General features: G+C 46.6%; 1 protein-coding gene across 7 annotated transcripts in view; it reads left to right on the top strand.

The window, feature by feature from the left end:
• LOC102063269 (UDP-glucuronosyltransferase 1A1) overlaps nt 1-20,737 on the top strand; it is a 91,016-nt gene that overhangs the window by 42,710 nt on the left and 27,569 nt on the right. The window contains exon 1 of one of the 7 annotated variants that reach the window (XM_074548874.1): nt 7,270-8,182. The exons of 4 other annotated variants lie outside the window; for them this stretch is intronic. In XM_074548874.1, the coding sequence (XP_074404975.1) occupies nt 7,331-8,182 (852 nt within the window). In that variant the 5' untranslated portion in view covers nt 7,270-7,330. Of the gene's footprint in view, nt 1-7,269; nt 8,183-15,408; nt 16,276-19,869; nt 20,737 lie in introns of those variants that run through there. 2 more of the 7 variants (XM_074548872.1, XM_074548873.1) reach the window with 2 other exon arrangements.

The following is a 20,737-nucleotide window of genomic DNA, read 5'->3' on the forward strand; positions in this document are numbered from 1 at the left end:
AAATTATTTTTTTTCTCAGGGGTTCCAGCTGGTTTTGGCTATTGAAAAAAAGAGCAAAACTGAAACCCCAGGTCCTGTTACAAAGATTTTTCATATTAATCCTTACTATAAGTTATGTTTCACTGTACTACATAGTTTTGTTTCTTTAGGGAAGAAAATGCTTTTAAAAAGTGCCCAGTTACCTCAGACTGTGACAACTCTGTCAGCCTTCAGTTGGAGCAGTGGAAAAGAGTCCTTTCTTGGCTCTCTTGATAGGCCCAGTCCTCCCATGTGGGCTCAGCAGTGTTTCTGTCCAGCCACTCTGTGGGTGCATTGTTTTCATGGATTTTCCCTGCATTTTGCCATCAAACCTTGGGCGTGGTGGGCTGGTGGCAAGAAGTGCCGCAAAGCCGGGGTCCTGCTGAGGGAAGAAGGTGGCATTGAGCCAATATCCTCAGCTTGGGGTGTGTGGGGGTGACACACTTTTCTTGACTCACGCAGCACCACCTTTGTGTCCCAACATGCCCGCAACCCTTCCTAATCATTGATTGCTTTCTGTGACCTTGGTGCAACGATCTGATGACCTGAAATGGGAGAAGTGTCAAAAGGGTAGTGGTGAGGCACGGCTACAAAAGCTGTCAGAGCGCTCCTGGCCTCTCTGGTGCCAGGCTTCCACTCTGCACAGCTCACACCATGCTGGTGGCACTGCTTCTGCCCTTCCTGTGCCTCCTGAGCCCGGCTGCCACTGGGAGGCTGCTGGTGATCCCCATGGAGGGCAGCCACTGGCTCAGCATGAAAAAAGTGCTGATGGAGCTGAGCAAGAGAGGGCACCAAATCGTGGTCATCGCACCGGACAGCAAAATCCTGATCGATTCGTCGGATGTCTACGAACTGAAAACCTACTCTGTGCCATTGATGAAGGAGGATGTGGAAGAACACGTTCGCACCTTCATTGAAAAATCTTTCAGCCAAGAGCATTTCCTCTTGAAATGAGGAAGTGAGATTCTGGAGGCTTTTGCTGGAGTACAGGCAGAGCAGAACCCTTTTTCATGCTTCATGTAAGTCCTTGCTGCAGAACCAAGAGCTGCTGAAGTACATTGGAGAGGGTCACTTCGATGCCCTGCTCACGGATCCTGTGTCACCTTGTGGGCAGATCATTGCCCTGCACTTCTCCATCCCCAGTGTTTTCTTCCTGCGGATGGTTCCGTGTGCCTTGGAGGTTCGCGCGGCTCAGGGCCCGGACCCGCCGTCCTACGTCCCACGGGGGTTCTCAGAAAACACCGACCACATGACCTTCTCCCAGAGGGTCAAGAACTTCCTGATTGCCCTTTCCGAGTCCTTCATCTGCAATATTGCCTATTCTCAGTTTGAGGAGCTGGCCTCAGAGTTCCTCCAAAAACCCATGACGATGACGGAGATTTTAAGTCACGGATCCATCTGGCTGAGGAGAATCGACTTTGTCTTTGAGTATCCCATGCCTGTCATGCCCAACATGGTTTTCATTGGAGGCATCCACTGTGGAGAGAAGAAGAAGCCCTTATCTCAGGTCAGTGGCTGGCAACCTGGAAGAGGTTGAGGCACTCACACACCTGCATGGTCCAAGTGAGGCATTTGAGAGGGTTGAATCTTATCTCAGTCTGGGAGGGAGACTGTTTCCAAGATCCGGAGGTGTTGGCAGAAGGGCTGTGGCTTTAAGCTGCCAGAGGAAAGGATTAGACAGGATATTGGGAAGAAATTCTTCCCTGTGAGGATGGTGAGGCCCTGGCACAAGTTGTCCAGAGAAGCTGTGGGCTGCCTCACCCTTGGATGTGTCTGTGTCCAGATTGGCCATGGCACAGGGTGGAATGGAATGAGCTTTAAGGTCCTTTTCAATCCAAAGCATTCTGGAATTCTACCTAAGGATAATATTTCATTTAATCCCTTTAGTACAGCCAATCCTCATAAAGAACAAGGAGCAGAAGATGTGATTCCAGGTCCTTTCTCTTGGTCTGCCGAACATGGGGATTTTGTTTGGTGATGGCATCACGTGCTATACTGTGTTTAATTCCAGCTGAAATCTGGCACAGAAATTCTTAGGCAGGAATTAATGCCACAATGTGCTGGTGAATTCTAAGAGCTCTTCCAATAATTCCTTGCCTCATGTAGAAGGCAGGAGAATATTTCTTCAAGACCATTAGCTGCTTATTTAGTCAGAAAAATACCTCACTGGGTCATGTGCAAGAGCATCATGTACCAGAAGTTTTTGAGTCAAAGGCTTATATTTTGTGAAGGTTTTGGTCTAAGAGTTTCCATGAAAACCAGCTGAAATCTGAGCTGCTATTTTAGGACAGATCCTGTTAGGATGGGGAAGTTTTGATGGGTCTTTGCTGGGGAATCTGTGGTCTAGAAAGCCCTTGATTAGCTCGCTGGTGCTCAGGATGTACCTGAGCTTCTTGCTGCATGTGGTGTGTATTGTTGCTTACTTGTGCTGTCAGTGGAATGGTCTCATGTGAAGCCAGGGATTAAGTGGAAGAGGAATGAAGGAGAAGGGAACTGTCCTCAGCAGTGATGGATCTGTAGTTAGTGTTATGCTGCTCCCTGAGCAATACATCATTTGGTTTCCTAAAAAGTTTTCTTTGTGAACATTATTAAAAAATCAACAGTCTCCTCTGTTCTTCCCTCAAACTTTTTTCACTTGCCAGCCTTTCCAAAGCCCTTTAGAATGGATTCTTCTGGCCTAGCACCACTGTTCCCTGAAATTCACAGTCTTTTGATAACATGAATGACAGAAACTTCACAAGAAAAGAGATTTGCTCTTCACACCTTCCTCAGAGCCAACCTTCCCTACCATCGGGCTTTGCTAGTTCGGTTTCATTGAGTTGTTTGTTTCTGTTGCTCTTCTGCTTTTTCACAGAAGTCTCTTTCAAATTGTTACCAAGCCCCCCTTTTATCAGGGCAGTGCTTTTTCCGGTCTCTTCTGTCCATCAGAGCTGCTAGAGTTCCTCAGGGACTAAGCCAGGCAGATCCTCTGGGAAAGCAGCAGGACATCCTGCCTGCAGGCAAAGACATGGAGCAGCTTCAGCATGGAACCAACTCTTCTCTGAGGGCAAGACTCCCTCTTTTTTTTTTTTCTTTTTTTTTTTTTTCTTTCTCCCAGGGGTAAAGATCATGGTCCAGCAGCAATATTTATTGCAGAAATACTGATTATTCACTCCTGATTTCTTCCTATCTCTCCCAGTAGGAGGAAATGATGGAGAGAGATAGATTAGAATGAGAACAAGGAGTAGGGTATGTGACCCTACTCAACCCAGTAGTTTTCCTTTACTGATGCAAACCCTCTGCTTCTTCAGTGGATTAAATTCGTACCTGGTGGTGTTCCTGGCTCCACTGCTGAGCTATATGAAAATCTCAGAGCCTCTTCTTAAGGGTTTACATAGATATTGTGCTGTATAGTGGCGCACACTTATAATTTTAAACATGAACTTGCCAAGCATTTCAGAACAGCTGTAAAATCCTTCTCAAAAAGAAGGAAAGAAATATTTTAATACCTGGTTTCAGCAGGCCTGGTTACTTCCAAATGCCAGCTGTATTCTTGGGGTTTTATGTTGGCAAAGCCTCGTTTTATTTTCAATCTAGCATCAACCAGCAGAGATTGAGGCCAAAGGGAGCCCTACCAAGCCCAGTTCCGTCCAACCCAAATTCATTAATCACTGAAATGATTCATCAATGCCTTCAATGGTTACCAGTGAATGGTTCTGCTGGAAAAGCCGGGTCGTTAAGGGGGAATGTGGGAATCTGGCAGGGAGCTGTGGCTGTATTTAAAAGCTGCTTGAGGCAGATGAGCAGAATTTGGATTTCTGGGAACATGGCTTCTGTGGGTAAATACAGCTCCTCAGCTTTGGTGGGGATTCTGCTTTTTCTGTCCCTGCTGTGCCCGGCTTGTGGTGGGAAGCTGCGGGTGGTGCCATGGATGAAAGTCACTGGCTTAGCCTGCGCCTGCTGGTGGTGGCCCTCTGCTAAAAAGGACACCAGATTGTCACCATGGCACCGGAAGCGAACTTGGGCACGGAGGCATCTGCATATTACAGCTTCAAAAGGTATCCAGTGTGGTTATGCAGGGACAAGCTGAGAGCACATGTGTGCTCCCTTGGGAATGTTATAGATAGATAATGAGATGACTGGCTCTCGCAATTAAAAGAAAACTATTGTGTGAATATTCAGAAAAGCTTTAGTGATGTGTAATTATGTTATTGTGGTTTAGATGCCCTCTGTTCTCCCCACAGTTCCCTATCCCCCCTGTATTGTTGCCATCACACAGCCTGGGCTGTCTGGGACAGGTACAAAGAAGCTGCACAGGTGTCCCTCGCATGGGGCAGGTGGCAATGGAAAAGCTTGGTGCTTAGGGGGTGAGGCATGGCAACACCTGACCTCCAATCAAGTTACAAGAAAACAGTCTCCACCAATAAATGGCAAAGAAGAGCTGACTGACAGACTTTGGGAGGGCCAGGGCTGGCTGATGCAACCCCCAGTACCTATGTTGACTGAGCACCCATCTTGAAGATGAACCAGCCATGTGGTATGCAAGGGCAGTTCCCAGTGCTGCAGCTTTTTCCTGATGTTGTATTCTTGTTAACGTTTAATAAACCTTTTTAAATTTTCAAAGTGAGCAGTTGATTCTCACAGGAACGATCCTTTTGAAAGAAAACCTTCCATCAAAGAATTACTGCTCTCCTTAAAAAAGTCCGGTTCACCTCCAACCTCTACATCTCCTCCTGTGGCGGTCTGCTGTACAACAAGGATCTGACACAGTACCTCCAAAGTTCTTGTGGATCCTCTTGTACCCTGCAGACAAATCCTGGCTCTGCATCTCTCAGTCCTGTTTTCTTTCTCTGGGGATTTCCCTGCAGTTGGGATTTGCAGGTTGTTCAGTGCCCACATCTGCCTTCCTTCATCCCAAAAACACTCAGGGACAGCTCAGACCACATGGTGTTTACCCAGCATGTGGAAAACTCAGCTCTCAAGTTCATAGATTCCTTTCTTTCCCATTTTGCCTATTTCCCATTTAAACTTCAGGCCTCAGATGTTCTTCACAGACAATTAACACCAGAGGGGCTCTTAAGCCATGGATCCATTTGGCTTGAAAGAACAGATTTTGGGTTTGAGTATCCCATGCCAGTATGAGAAATGTCTGCTCACCTTTAAAAAGTTTTAAAGCTTTATTAAACCTTAACAAAATATACAACAAAAGGACTAAGTAAGGAAAAACTACATCACTGAGAGCCCCTGTGATTATCAGCCACGTGCTCATCTACGAAATGGATGTTCTGCCTTTTATACCCTTAGCCCCTCCCAAAGTTTTGTCAGTCAACTCTTTCTCTGCCATCCATTGGTGGAAGTCACTTTCTTACATCTTGATTGGAGGTCAGGTGTTGATATGCCCTGCCTCCTGGTAACAAGCCAGCCTCCTCTAAATACCCTCACTACTAAGGCTGTCTATAAGGGGGAGGGGAAAGCGGACTGTGGGAGGACATATTACTGTAACATTACATTTTAACATCCACATAACCTCTATCTCTCAATTGTGAGAGCAAATTATTACATTACGTTTCTATAACACCAGTGATTCCCAACATATTTTTGTTGAAGGTATAAACTGCGGAAAGAAAAAGCCGTTATCTCAGGTTCAGTGATTGCCGTGGTAGAATATATGGATGTTTAATGCTGTGTGCAAATGTTTTGTGTGTCTATAACTATGCCCATGCATTGGTTTTGCTGTCATAATTGATTTTTAAAAATGGAGAATCTTTTTGGTTAATAGATCCACCCTTTCATAATTTCGAAATAAAGCATCATAATGCACCAAGTGGTAGATAATGCTCTGGTTGCTCTCTCATCATCTGCATCTGCAAGAGCTTTATGCTGCTTTCCCTTTCCCTACAAAGGATGTGCCTAGAGCTGCAGTAGTTTGGTAAATGTCCTTAAAAATATTTTGGTGTATGCTATCAACCACTACACTAAATGATTTTATTGTCAAAATTACTTCTGTGCAATAATTTTCATGATTAGGGCTTGTCTGCAAATCCTGTCTGTGCATTAATATTGCTTGCTTTCATGGCCCAGGGGCAAACCCTTCCCAGGCTGATCTAGAATGGTATTTCTGAGTTCCTGATTCAGTTTTAAGTACAGCTGACAAAACCCACGTCTGTGTCCTTCCTCCTTCCAGACCCTACTTCATCCTTCCAAAAGGAAGCCTTGCAGGGAAATGAACTTTGATAGTCAATTTTCCATCTTCCTCGCAGTGTCACAATATAAGACTGGTGAAGAATCCAGACCATTTCCTGTGTGAAGCTTTAATATTTTTTCTAATCTTCTGCAAATGGAAAACAGTATGGAATGGCAGGAGGGCAGGAATTTAAGATAATTCTGAAAATTCATGTTTGGAAAATTAATGATCTGTTAATTAGCTCTTTTGAGCAGACCACTTGTTGAAGGATCTCTCATTTGCTTAAATCATAGAATGTCTCCTAGGCAGGTCTGTTCCATGATCTTGCCAGGCACAGAGGTGAGGTTGACAGCTTGGTACTTCCCTGGGGATTCCTTTCTGTCCTTTTTAAAGGTGAGTGCAATGTTTCCCTTTTCCTAGTCACTGTGACTTCACCTGACTGCCAGGAGTTTTCAAATGTCATGGAGAATACTTTGGCAACTCCATTACCAATTCCCTCAGGACTCTGAGATGCATCTCATGGGGCCCCATGTGTTTGGGCCATCAGGTGCCCTTATGTTTGCGTTCCTCAAGTGGTCATGTGATCTTCTCTTACACTGAGTGGAATTTTGCTCCCCCAGCCACATCTTGCCATCCATCCATCTATCCATCCGTCCATCCATCCAGTCAAGAGGTGTGGGAAGAGAGGTTGCCAGTGAAGGCTGAGGCAAGGAAAGTTCTTTAGTCCATCAGCCTTTACTTTGTCCATTGTTTCCAGCATCCTAGTCTTGCTTACTGGGGGGGAAAGACTTCCTTTGACCATCCTGTTGTGGCCCTTCTTGTTGTTATTTTCACCCCTGGCCAAGTTCAGCTCCACCTGCACCTTGGACTTCTTAACTTTCTCCCTACATAACCAGGCAGCGTTCCTCCAACCCACTGTTCCTCCAGTAGAGAGAGGGGAGTGTTTCCCAGGGTAACTCCGGTCCTGATTTGCGTCTGCCAGATAAGATGAACCTTAACCTTTTCTGCTGCCTTTGCCGTGTCCAGGTTTAAACATTTACCCAATGTAAATAAGTCTAAAGACCATCCATAAAAATCAGAGACAGATAACTTAAAATCACAAAGCTAGGGACCTCTTTCTGTAGAGGCTCTCAGCTGATCCCTGCAGAAATGGCCCTGGGGCTCAGTGCTTCTCCACCAGTTGTGCTTCTGCTCCTGTCCCTGCTGGGTCTGGCTGCTGCTGGGAAGCTCCTGGTGGTGCCAGCGGATGGAAGCCACTGGCTCAGCATGCGGGAGGTGCTGGACATCCTGAGGCAGAGGGGACACGAGGTGGTCGTGGTGGCACCTGAAGTGGCTTTGCACATCAAACCATCCAAGAACTTTGTGATGAAAATGTACCCGGTCCCCTACACACAGGAAGATTTGAAGAAACAATTCCAGGCATTTTTTCATTTTTCATTTGAACAAGGATCTTTTCTGGAAAGATTTGTTAAAGCCTACCAAGGTATCAAAAGGATCACTTACTTTGGAGTCACCAGCTGTGGACATCTCCTGCAAAATAAGGAGCTCATCAGGTACCTTGAGGAGAGCAAGTTTGATGCCATCCTTACAGACCCTGTCCTACTATGTGGGGCAATCCTGGCGAAGCACCTTTCCCTTCCTGCTGTCTATTTCTTACGAGGAATCCCATGTGGGTTAGATTTTGAAGCCACTCAGTGTCCTAGGCCTCCTTCCTATGTCCCCAGGGGATTTACACAATTTGCAGACCACATGACCTTTCTTCAGCGAGTGAAGAATCTACTTCATGACATCCCAGATATTTTTCTCTGTGATTTTGCCTTTGAACCCTACTCAAAACTGGCTTCAGAGTTCCTGCAGCAAGACGTGACTGTGCAGGATCTCTTACGCCAGGCTTCAGTTTGGCTCATGAGGTCAGATTTTGTGCTAGAGTATCCAAGGCCTTTGATGCCCAACATCATTCCAATTGGAGGAGTAAACTGTGCTCACAAGGAGCTGCCTCAGGTGGGTCACACTCTTTTAATTCATGCCATGATTGGTTTTTGTGTTTAGGAGGGGGGAATTTTTTTTATGCAATAGGAAGGAGCTTCTGTTTCTGGTGAGTGAAGTGAATCCTCATGAAAGGAACCATTTATCTCTACTTCTTCCTGGCTTCCACTTCGTGTGTAGACAGCTGCTCCTTCTGGCATTTAAAGATGCTCTGTTGCAGGGAATCACCGGGGTTTTCTGGTGAAGGTCTGTGATGGGACATTGATTCCACCAGCAGAGTGTCCAGCTGTGATGCCTGGAGCAGATCTGATTTGACATGTCTAGTAGGCCTTTACTGGCACTGATGTTTGGGTTTGGGTGCAGCCTTAGGGATGATGCCAAACTTTGTGTTCCCTTGGATGCTGACAAGAGCCCTGGGCAGTGTTCCTCCTGGAGAGCCTCCTCTGCTGCTCAAGGGGAGAACCTAGCAAATTGGGTGAGTGCTTTTGGCGCCCTGGCTTTCTCTTCAGTCCTGTTCCCTAGGATTTGTGCGATGTGGGCTGGGATAATGAAGCCCCCATTATGGCTATTCCACTCATCCCCAAGTGTGGAGGTGGCTGTGACAGACATACCTGTGCACACTGGGATTGGCCACGTGAGCTTTCACACGACTCCACCACTGCTGGACATCATGGGTGCTTGGTCTGTGACAAAAAGGAAGCCAGAATTAGGCCCTGAATTGTTCTGTGGAAAGTCTCCCTTAATGAGTGCTGTCGGAATTTGACACTGGCTAGAAGCTAGGCACCCAGAAAAACCCCATTTACTCATTCTGTTCTGCTATATTGGAGCAGAGGAGAGGGGAGGGAAAGGAAAGACAAAAGGGGCTCATGAGTTGACGTAGGGATTGGGAAGAAACAGTTTAAGGGCAGAACAGGCTTGAAACGTAAAAGGTATAAAGAAAAATTTATTAACATAATTAAAAGAGGATAATGATAACTACTTTTTGAATACCTTCCCCTGCACCCCTCGCCCTTCTTTCATTCCCACCAACAATGCAGAGAGACAAAACATGAGGGTTGTAGTCAGTTTGTCACTTCTAAAAATCTTTCTTCAGTTTGCTTAGGGAGAGGGGTATGTTCTGCTGTGGGGGGTCTCTTTCATGAAACAGTTCTCTGTGAACTTCTCCAACATGGTTCTAATTTTCACGAGTAGCAGTCATGCTCCACCTGCTACAACATGAGTCCCTCCCAGGGGCAAAGCAGTCTTCCTACAACTGTTTGCCTGGGTTGTTTTACTTCATGCCATGTAGTCTTTTAAGGATGAGCTGTTCTAGTTTGGAAGCACGGGTCTTCTTTTTCTATCTCTGGAAGCTGTAGAAAGCGAAGGGAGATGACCCATCCTCTGATCAGCATCGAACTCCCATTTATTGATCCACCAGGCACATTTTATAACAGTGTTAATTAAGCTCATACATATTGCAAAACCCAAGCTCATCATAGGTTGCAGATTACACATTAATCCCTCCTTTTGTTTTCAATACCTGTGGTTTGTTATTGAAACCAAGATTTGTTTTCTCACCCTGATATGAATGGTTCTCAAGGCCTCCATGTTTGTCACTCTGCTTGCCCATACCTTATCCAAGGACAAGGTATTTACTTTTATTGAAGACAGGCTTGAGATCTCTTGTTGTTTACAGAAACGTGCCTGAGAAACAGGCTTGAGAATTAGCTGCTTACAGCTGCCTTTTACTTCTCCATCACCTGTATTTTTTCATGGCTTTTTTTTCCTTCAAGCCGTGTCTGAGCAAAATTCTCCAACAATTTCCCGTTTTTCCTTTTTGCACAAGGAGGTTAGTCTGCTAGGGTTTTTCTATTATTCTACTGACCATATCTTGAATACAATCAAAAAATACAAGGTAAAATAAGTAAAAGCATTATAAGCACACTTAGTATCTCTATAAGGTTCTCCAGCCACGGTCCGAGCAATGGCTTTTACCCCAAAGGGTTAAAGCCACCCCCAACTGAGCCATAATGTCCTGTCTTATCAGGCATTGCACGGTAGGTGGTAATTGGACGAAGAAAAGAAGGCTGTTAGTTGTTGTCATTCATGCGAACCCAGAGAGGAGGCGAACAGCTAGGGCTGATAATGCTGGAATCGACCCCAGTGTCCAACAAGCTTGAAATTGATCCTTTCTGTCCTTGAAATTCCACGTCCACCCTTTTCTTGGGTTTCTCAGAAAAGGTCAAAGTCAGTAAGGTAAATCCTCTGGTGGATTCAAAACCATTTCCCCCCTCTCTTGTCCTTTTGCAGTCTGTAATCCCTCAGTCATTTGGCTCAAGTGGATTGATTTGTAGTGGGAGAAAAGGGGTATATGCCATCACCATATGGTCCAAGCAAAACAAATAGTCCCAACAAATGCAAAGCATAAAATTAACGCCTAGCATAAATCTATCTAACATCACTCAAACTTAAAAGACCTTAGACTTAAAGCACTTAAAATATTTAAACTTAACAGACTTATTTTCAAATCAACAGAACTTACATGTAAAATCACTTAAATCTAACAAAACTTTAACAAAAATCAACTGACTTTAAATTCTACATAACTTAAACCTAATATAATTTAAATTTAACAGAATCTAACTTAACTTAAACTTAATAACACTTAATAGATAATTTAACTTAAACTACTTAATAACAAATAAAATTTACTATAAAAATAGAATATAGCATTTACTATAACTTACTTACAGGCCTGATTTTAAAATACTAAGCTAAAACAACTTTTTTCACGTGTTTGCTGCAGCATTTATACCAAAAAGCACACTCATAACATCTCACTCATACAATCACTCCAGCATCTTTAACATTTTTAAATTTTTCAAAATACAATTTTGGAGTCTGATGTTCTACCGACTGAGTTATTTGGGCTTCTGATATCTAAAGTCTCTGCCAGGAAGAGCAAAACGTCCTTTTGACTTAGGTGAGAGACGTCTTGATAGTAATGGTCTTTGGTGTCGCTTGTTTATTATCACTGGTCTCTTAATTGCAGTAGGAATCTTTTCTTTTGTTGACAAAAGTCACATTTATTACGGCTGTTAGGTCTAAAACTGAAGCTTTTGCTGGCTGCGGGGCAGAGGTGTCGGATCTCAAGATCTCAGTCCTGAGATGCTGAGCCTCCGAGACCACCTTGGGGGGCTCGGGAGTCCTGGAATGTTGCCAGAAGTGTCTGGTAGCTGGACTTTGGTCCTGCACAGGAGACGACAAGGATGAGGGCTTCACCGGGATGAATGGCGAAAAGATTAGCTAATTAGAGGGTGAGAAACAGGGTTTAGGATTTATGTACAGGGGGGTTTAGAGGAGTAAGATGGAGGAATTGGGGTGTGTCCTGTCCTCCTTCTTGTTCCTCTTCTCCTCCATCTTCTTTGGCCACGGTGGCACCTTTGGATTGGTTATTACTGAGAGTACACCGAGTTATAAGAATAGATGGTATTGGGGAAAAATGATAAATATTGTATACGTAACCATGGGTATAAAGATAGGTGACTGTCCGGAGGGCAGCACAGTGTGCTCATGGCTGGCTGCTGAGCAGATCTTTGTTCGGCTGAAAGAACATCTTTTAGATAAACAATTAATAAACATAAAAACCGAAAGAAGAACTGAAGCCTCTTCTCATCCTTCGATACGCGGGCTGCCCCAAGGCCACCTCGGGCCTTTCCAGGCCCCTCAAACAGCCGAGATAAACCGGACAAGAGGAAGAAACGCTCCCGCTGGAAAAGCGCTCCGGTCCCGCGGCGCGTGTGTCGGAGCAGGCGGACCCCCCACGCTGGGCTCTTTGTTTCGCAAGACTCGCTGGCCGGCTGACTCACTGCGTGCGCTGCACCCGTGGCTCCCCCGCGGCGGCTCGGCTCCCGCAGCGGCGGCTCGGCTCCCGCAGCGGCAGTGCAGCATTTCAGGCTGTCGCTCGACGCGGCTGCTCTCCATGGCGCAGCGCCCATGCCGAGTTTGGAGCAGCACAGCCCCGCAGGTGCCCTGAGCCGCGGCCGCTGCCTTGCACTCAGAGACATGCAGAAGCAGTCTGTTGTGCACTACCCGCCATAGCTTACTTAACTTCTTGGCAGTTTCATCACTCTCTAAAGTAGCCTCCCATAATAAATCACTGAATTTATGCCACTCCGTTAACTCGTAAACTGTATGGGGGTTAATAAAAACTCCCCTAGCATAGCCGTAAGTCCAAAGTCCTGGAAAATCCTTTTGCAAATCTATCCCCTTAACCTGCCATTCTTGTAAATATGCTGCTTGCCTTTCCATACCTATAATCGTCAGCGCTGATTGCAGCCTCTTCAAGGTCGCGGCAGCACGTATCAGTCGGGCTCGCCTGTACGACACCCAAGGCATGACACGTCTCAGCTTCTTTTTTATCCCTTTTGTCGCGTTTACTGCCGTCCCGCTGCTAGGACCTGACCTGTTTCTTCGCTCCTTCGTGGTGCATTGCCGTATCATGATCGGCATTTGTAGAAAGCAAAGGGAGACAACCCATCCTCTGATCAGCATCGAACTCCCATTTATTGATCCACCAGGCACATTTTTTAACAGTGTTAATTAAGCTCATACATATTGCAAAACCCAAGCTCATCATAGGTTGCAGATTACACATTAATCCCTCCTTTTGTTTTCAATACCTGTGGTTTGTTATTGAAACCAAGATTTGTTTTCTCACCCTGATATGAATGGTTGTCAAGGCCTCCATGTTTGTCACTCTGCTTGCCCATACCTTATCCAAGGACAAGGTATTTACTTGTCATTGAAGACAGGCTTGAGAACTCTTGCTGTTTACAGAAACATGCCTGAGAAACAGGCTTGAGAATTAGCTGCTTACAGCTGCCTTTTACTTTTCCATCAGCTGTATTTTTTCATGGCCTTTTTTCCTTCAAGCCATGTCTGAGCAAAATTCTCCAACAGGAAGCAAGGGTCTTTTCTCTGTGTTCAAATTCCTCACTTGATCACATCTTTTCTGCATCCACACGCTCCAGCGTGAGCACTCTTTCTCACAGGCTGCAGGTGAACTCTGAATTCCGCCATGCACTTCATAAATTACAGGGAAACTGTTGTTTTTTAGACCTCATCACAGCATGCAGAAGCATTTCAGCTCCAAGGCCTGGAGCACTTCCTTCACCCCCTCCCTCCTTTTCACCAACCTTAGTGTTATCATGTTGTTCTCCTCACGTCTTCTCTTCTCCCTTTTCTCTGACTTGCGAGAGAATTGCTGTCTGTGTATTCATTTCTTCTCATGTTCTATTAATTGAAAAGTTTCTGTAGAGTCCTGCAGCACTGAAAGGTTGATCTCATCCGGCCCCGCATCGGGGAATTGCTTGCCATGCTCCTCGCTGCTGGTCAAATGGTGGCCGCTGGCACCATGCAAACCGCACTGGCCACCGGCTTCGCTCAGTGCCTCTCCTCATGCCAGTGAAACAGAGTGGAAATTTTCCAGGGTAGAAATCCATTTTGATTTAGATTTAGGTGAAATGTGCATCTTTGAGTTAAGTCTGTAGCTTGCTGTTTAGTCTGACTGCCTGTTCTCGCAAAAACCCTCTGCTTGGAGAAACTGCTTCAGCCGAAGGACAGAGATAAGGGGGGAGGGGGAGGTCAGGCAGAGTTGGGCAACCTGACCCAGGAGTTCTTTCCAATAAAGAAAAATTAGTGGCAAATGTCACATGAAATCAGTAGAATGAATATGTATGAACCTCTTGTGAAATTTCATGCATATGTATTTGACAGGGAGATAAAAAAGGATCTGGATTTCTGAGAGGTACGCATGTCTTTTAAGGGGAACGATTCCCACATGAGTCCATCACTGTAGTAAACATACCGGTTTTACAACTTCCACAAAAGTTGTGGAGTTTGTTTGCTTCCGTGAATCACTGGGTGCCAAAAAGGAAAAGCTGCTGCTGCCGCTCCTGTCTCTTCTGCCCACGGAGCATTGGCTGGCTGAAAGTGACCAAGGAAGCACAGCTCACTGCAGATGGTGCTGGCATAGCCCTGGCTGCATGAGCACTCCTGACCTGGGCTCATGGTATCAGACATGTGGCCACTCACAGCGCCAGGATGGCCCCACACCGTGGCATGGCCCTGGCCAGGCTGGGAAGGAGCCCAGTGGCCCCCTCACCACCTCACGTAGGAGAGGAGGAAAGAGAACTTGCACGCATTTTCTAGTTCTTAGTTATGTCCTCTCACAACCGCCACTAACTTCTCAAATTGGGCCACCCAATGCGTCAGTTGTCAGAGCCTTCAGGGATTGGCTCTGCAGGACTGAGTAGAAGTTTTGATGAGCTTCTCTTTCAGAAGCATTCTCTGTGGCATCTCTGCCTCCACTAAAAGCCAGATTGTGTTAAACTACCACAAGTGTTCATAAATCTCTTCTCAGAAACCTGGTATCATCCATCCACCTCTCCTGTTTTCTGAAGCAAAAAGCGATCGTATAGAGCTGTTCCACAGCTGCCATAGGGTCTGGGTCTCGTAGAGATGAGCTTTCCATGTGAGAGGGGACAGGCCTTGATTGTGGGGAAGGAGCAGCCTCTGCTAGTCCCAAGGGTGATGTGCATGTGACACATCTCCTACATGTGGCACATCTCCTGAACATGCAGAAGGTCCAGCCAGAGGGAGATGACCAAAGTGCAGTCCGAGAGCCACACCTGCCTCCTTCCTCCTCCTCCACGCTTTACTGTTGCTCTGATAGAGATAGTTGGGAGTTATCTGGTCATTCTATGGACTTGGCATGAGTTCCATGCTTGTTCTGCAGCATTTTATCATATCATGGATTACACATTCACTGCCCAGCACGTAAAATAAGGATCCGCAGTTGGGCTGTGCCACAGATTGCTTGAAAGCGCAGAGCAAGTACTGGTGTTGCTGCAGGTTCCCTTCCTTGAAAGCCCTCAGCTGATCCTGAACATTTCCTGAACACATGCAGAAAGTCCAGCCAGAGGGAAAGGACCAAAGTGCAGTCCGAGAGCCACACCTGTCTCCTTCCTGGGGCGCTCTTTACTGTTCCTCTGATAGAGATAGTTGGGAGTTATCTGGTCATTCTATGGACTTGGCAGGAGTTGCATGCTTGTTCTGCAGCATTTTATCATATCAGGGATTACACATTCACTGCCCAGCACATAAAATAAGGATCCACAGTTGGGCTGTGCCACAGATTGCTTGAAAGCGCAGAGCAAGCACTGGTGTTGCTGCGGGTTTCCTTCCCTGGAGGCTCTCAGCTGATCCCTACAAGAATGGCCCCGGGACTCAGTGCTTCTCCACCAGTTGTGCTTCTGCTCCTGTCCCTGCTGGGTCTGGCTGCTGCTGGGAAGCTCCTGGTGGTGCCAGTGGATGGAAGCCACTGGCTCAGCATGCAGGAGGTGCTGGACATGCTCCAGCAGAAGGGACACGAGGTGGTCGTGGTGGCACCTGAAGTCTCCATGCACATCAAACCATCCAAGAACTTTGTGATGAAAATGTTCTCAGTCCCCTACACAAAGGAAGAGATGGAGGAAGATTTTGAGGCATTTTTTCATGGTTCATTTAAAGAAGGAAATGTCTTTGAAAGATTTTCTCATGTACGTGAAGGTATGAAAAGAATCACTAACTTTTGGGTCTCCAGCTGTGAAAAGCTCTTGCAAAACAAGGAGCTCATCAGGTACCTTGAGGAGACCAAGTTTGATGCCATCCTTACAGACCCATTTGTGCCCTGTGGGGTGATCCTGGCTGAGCATCTTTCCCTTCCTTCTATCTATTTCTTACGAGGAATCCCGTGTGGGTTAGATTTTGAAGCTACTCAGTGTCCCAATCCTCCTTCCTACATCCCCAGGTTATTTACAGACCTTACAGACCGCATGACTTTTCTCCAGCGGGTGAAGAATCTGCTCTTTGACATCCCACATGCTTTCCTCTGTGATTTTGGCTTTGAATCCTACTCAAAACTGGCTTCAGAGTTCCTGCAGCGGGAGGTGACTTTGTTGGATCTCTTACGAAAGGGCTCTGTTTGGCTCATGAGGTTGGATTTTGTGCTCGACTACCCAAGGCCTTTGATGCCCAACATCATTCCAATTGGAGGAGTAAACTGTGCTCACAAGGAGCTGCCTCAGGTGGGTCACACTGTTTTTAATCTGTGCCTTGATTGATTTCTGTGTTCGGGGGGTGGAATTCTGTGTTGCAGATAGGAATTGAGTTTCTGTTTTGGGTGAGTGAGGTGAATCCTCATGAAAGGAGCTGTTTTTCATTCATTTCTGATTTTCCACATCTTGTGTTGGCAGCTGTTATTTCTGGCTTTAAAGTGGTTCTCAGGTGAAGGGAATCACCAGGGTCTTCTGGTGAAGGTCTGTGATGGGTTATTGATGCCACCAGCAAAGAGATTGTCAGAATTTGTGGACAATAAGACGAAGTGTAGTATTCCTTTAAGGACCAGCTCCAATGGGATGTCCCAGAGACTGTTAAAAACTCTTTCCTGGCTCCAAATCCCAGCTCTGATACCTGGAGCAGATCTGATTTGACACGTTCAATACAGCTTTACTGGCAGTGAGGGTTTGGGTGTAGCTTTGTGCATGATACCAACTGCTCCAATGTGCTGCATGCTTGGGTTCCCTGCGATGCTGGCAAGAGCCCTTTGAGTGTTCCTCCTGGACAGTTTACTGTTCTTGTCTGGGGGAGAGCCTGGAGAGTTGGGAAAATGCTTTTGATATCCTGGCTTTCTCTTCATTCATATTCCATAGGAGCTGTGTGGTGCAGGGCAGGAGCACAAAGCCCAACATGTGGCAATTCCACCCAGCTTGAAGTACAGAGGTAGCTGTGACAATTTACAGACATCCCCATGTACAATGGGATTGGCCACCTGAGCATTCACACAACTCCACCACTGCTGGACACCATGGGTGCTTTGTCAGGGATCAAACCAAAGCCAGAATTAGGCTCTGAAATGTTCTGTGGAAAGTCGCCCCCAAAGAGTGTTTGTAAATGTCTGCTCAGAAACTGGCGTCATCCTTCCATCTCTTCAGTCTTCTCAGGCTGGAAACCATCTCAAAGAGCTGTTCCACAGCTGCTCTAGGGTCTGGGTCTCCTAGAGATGAGTTTTCCAAGAGAGAGGGAGAAAGGACAGTCATGGCCTGGAGGGAAGGAGACTCTGCTGATTGGAATAGTAACGTGCATGTCATGCATGTGACACATCTCAGAATTTCCACAGCCAGAGGGAAGGAACCAAAGTGCAGCTCCCTCTGCATTTTTAGGGCACCCTTTACTGTTCCCCTGATAGACATATGGGAGTTACCTGGTGTTTCTATGGACTTGGCAGGAATCTCATGCTTGTTCTGCAGGCTTTTATCACACCAGTGATTACACATTTACCACACAGCACATAAAATAATCCACAGTTGGGCTGTGCCACAGATAATTTCACAGTTCAGAGCAAGCACCAGTGTTGCTGCAGGTTCCCTGCCCTTCAGGCTCTCAGCAGGAATGGCCCTGGGGCTCAGTGCTTCTCCACCAGCTGTGCTTCTGCTCCTGTCCCTGCTGGGTCTGGCTGCTGCTGGGAAGCTCCTGGTGGTGCCGGTGGACGGGAGCCACTGGCTCAGCATGCGGGAGGTGCTGGAAATGCTCCAGCAGAAGGGACACGAGGTGGTCGTGGTGGCACCTAAAGTCAGTTTGCACATCAAACCATCAGAGAACTTTGTGATGAAAATGTACTCAGTCCCCTTCACACAGGAAGAGATGGAGAAAGATTTTAAGGCATTCTTCCAGGTTTCATTTGAAGAAGGATCTTTTTTTGAAAGATTTTTAAAAGTGTACGTGAAGGTATGAAAAGAATCACTGACTTGGAGTTCTCCAGCTGTGAAAAGCTCTTGCAAAACAAGGAGCTCATCAGGTATCTCAAGGAGAGCAAGTTTGATGCCGTCCTTACAGACCCTGTTATACCTTGTGGGGTGATCCTGGCTGAGCATCTTTCCCTTCCTTCTATCTATTTCTTACGAGCAATCCCATGTGGGTTAGATTTTGAAGCCACTCAGTGTCCCAAGCCCCCTTCCTACGTCCCCAGGATATTTACAGACCTCACAGACCGCATGACCTTTCTCCAGCGAGTGAAGAATCTGCTCTTTGACATCCCAAACGTTTTCCTCTGTGATTTTGCCTTTGAACCCTTTTCAAAACTGGCTTCAGAGTTCCTGCAGCGGGAGGTGACAGTGTTGGATCTCTTACGAAAGGGCTCTGTTTGGCTCATGAGGTTGGAATTTGTGCTCGACTACCCAAGGCCTTTGATGCCCAACATAATTCCAATTGGAGGAGTAAACTGTGCTCACAAGGAGCTGCCTCAGGTGGGTTGCACTCTGATTTTAATCCGTCCCTTGATTAATTTCTGTGTTCAGGAGGGTGGAATTCTGTGTTGTGATAGAAATCAAGTTCCATTTCTGGTGAGTGAGGTGAATCCTCATGAAAGGAACTGTTTTTCACTCACATCTGATTTACCACACCCTATGTAGTCAGCAGTCTCTTCTGGCTTTTAATTGGTGCTCAGTTGTAGGTAACACCAGAGTCTTCTAGTGAAGATTTTGGCGGGACATTGATTGCACCAGCCATGGGATTGTCAAAATTTGTGGATCTTAAGACAAAATGCTGGGTTCCTTTAAGGAACAGCTCCCATTGGCACTCCCACAAAAGCTTAACAACATTTTTTGATTGACAAGCCCAGCACTGTTGCCTGTAGTAGGTCTGATTTAACAGATCCAGCAGCCCTTGACTTGCACTGATTGTTTGGGTGCAGCCTTGGGGATGATGTCAAATTTTGGGTTCCCTGGTATGCTGGCAAGAGCCCTGGGCAGTGTTCCTCCTGGAGAGCCTCCTCTGCTGGTCCAGAGGAGAGCCTGGTGAGTGCTTTTGGTGCCTTGGCTTTCTCTTCAGTCCTGTTCCTTAGGATTTGTGCGATGTGGGCTGGGATAACGAAGTCCAGTATGTGGCAATTACACTCATCTCCAGGTGTGGGGTTGGCTGTGACATCTGACAGACATCCCTGTACACACTGGGATTGGCCACGGGAGCTTTCACACAACTCCACCACTGCTGGACACCGTGGGTGCTTTGTCAGTGACTAAAGCAATGCTAAAATTAGGCCCTGAATTGTTCTGTGAAAAGTCCCCCTCAAAAGTGCTCGTAAATCTCTGCTTAGAATGTGACATCATTATTCCATCTTCTCTGTCCTCTCAGTCTGGAAACTGTCTTAAAAGAGCTGTTCCACAGCTGCCATGGGGTCTGGGTCTCCTAGAGATGACATGGAAAGGGTGAGAGAGGAGCAACAGGCCTTGATTGTGGGAAAGGAGAAGCCTCTGCAGGTCTGAATGATGATGTGCATGTGACACATCTCCTACATGTGACACATCTCCTGAATATGCAGAAAGTCCAGCCAGAGGGAAAGGACCAAAGTGCATTCCCAGAGCCACACCTGCCTCCTTCCTGGAGCACTCTTTTACTATTGCTCAGACAGGGGGAAGGTGGAGTTACCTGCAGATTGTATCGGCTTGGCAGGAATCCCGTGCTTGTTCTGCAACCTTTTATTGTGTCAGAGATTACACATTCACTGCCCAACCCATAAAATAAGGATCCACAGTTGGGCTGTGCCACTGTGGATCACTGAAAAGTGCAGAGCGAGCGCCAGAGCTCCTGCGCTGCCGCGGGTTTCCTTCCCTGCAGGCTCTCAGCTGATCCCTGCAGAAATGGCCCTGGGGCTCAGTGCTTCTCCACCAGTTGTGGTTCTGCTCCTGTCCCTGCTGGGTCTGGCTGCTGCTGGGAAGCTCCTGGTGGTGCCGATGGATGGGAGCCACTGGCTCAGCATGCGGGAGGTGCTGAACATGCTCCAGCAGAAGGGACACGAGGTGGTCGTGGTGGCACCCGAAGTGAGTTTGCACATCAAACCATCCAAGAACTTTGTGATGAAAATGTACTCAGTCCCCTTCACACAGGAAGAGTTGGAGAAAGCATTCAAGGCATTTTTTCGTGGTTCATTTGAAGAAGGTTGGATTTTACAGAGATTTTTAAAAGTGTACGAGGGTATGAAAACCCTCACTGACTGCTGGATCACCAGCTGTGAGCAGCTTCTGCAAAACAAGGAACTCATCAGGTACCTTGAGGAGAGCAAGTTTGATGCCATCCTTACAGACCCGGTAGCAGCTTGTGGGTTGATCCTGGCTGAACATCTTTCCCTTCCTTCTATCTATTTCTTAAGAGGAGTCCCATGTGGGTTAGACTTAGATGCCAGGCTGTGTCCCAGTCCTCCTTCCTACATCCCCAGGTCATTTTCAGACCTTACAGACCGCATGACCTTTCTCCAACGAGTGAAGAATCTGCTCTTTGACATCCCAAACGTTTTCCTCTGTGATTTTGCCTTTGAGCCCTACTCAAAACTGGCTTCAGAGTTCCTGCAGCGCGATGTGACTGCACAGGATCTCTTACGCAAGGGCTCTGTTTGGCTCCTGAGGTTGGAATTTGTGCTAGAGTACCCAAGACCCTTGATGCCCAACATCATTCCAATTGGAGGAATAAACTGTGCTCACAAGGAGCTGCCTCAGG

Source organism: Zonotrichia albicollis, chromosome 10 (assembly GCF_047830755.1).
Source record: "Zonotrichia albicollis isolate bZonAlb1 chromosome 10, bZonAlb1.hap1, whole genome shotgun sequence".
Classification (NCBI taxonomy): domain Eukaryota; kingdom Metazoa; phylum Chordata; class Aves; order Passeriformes; family Passerellidae; genus Zonotrichia; species Zonotrichia albicollis.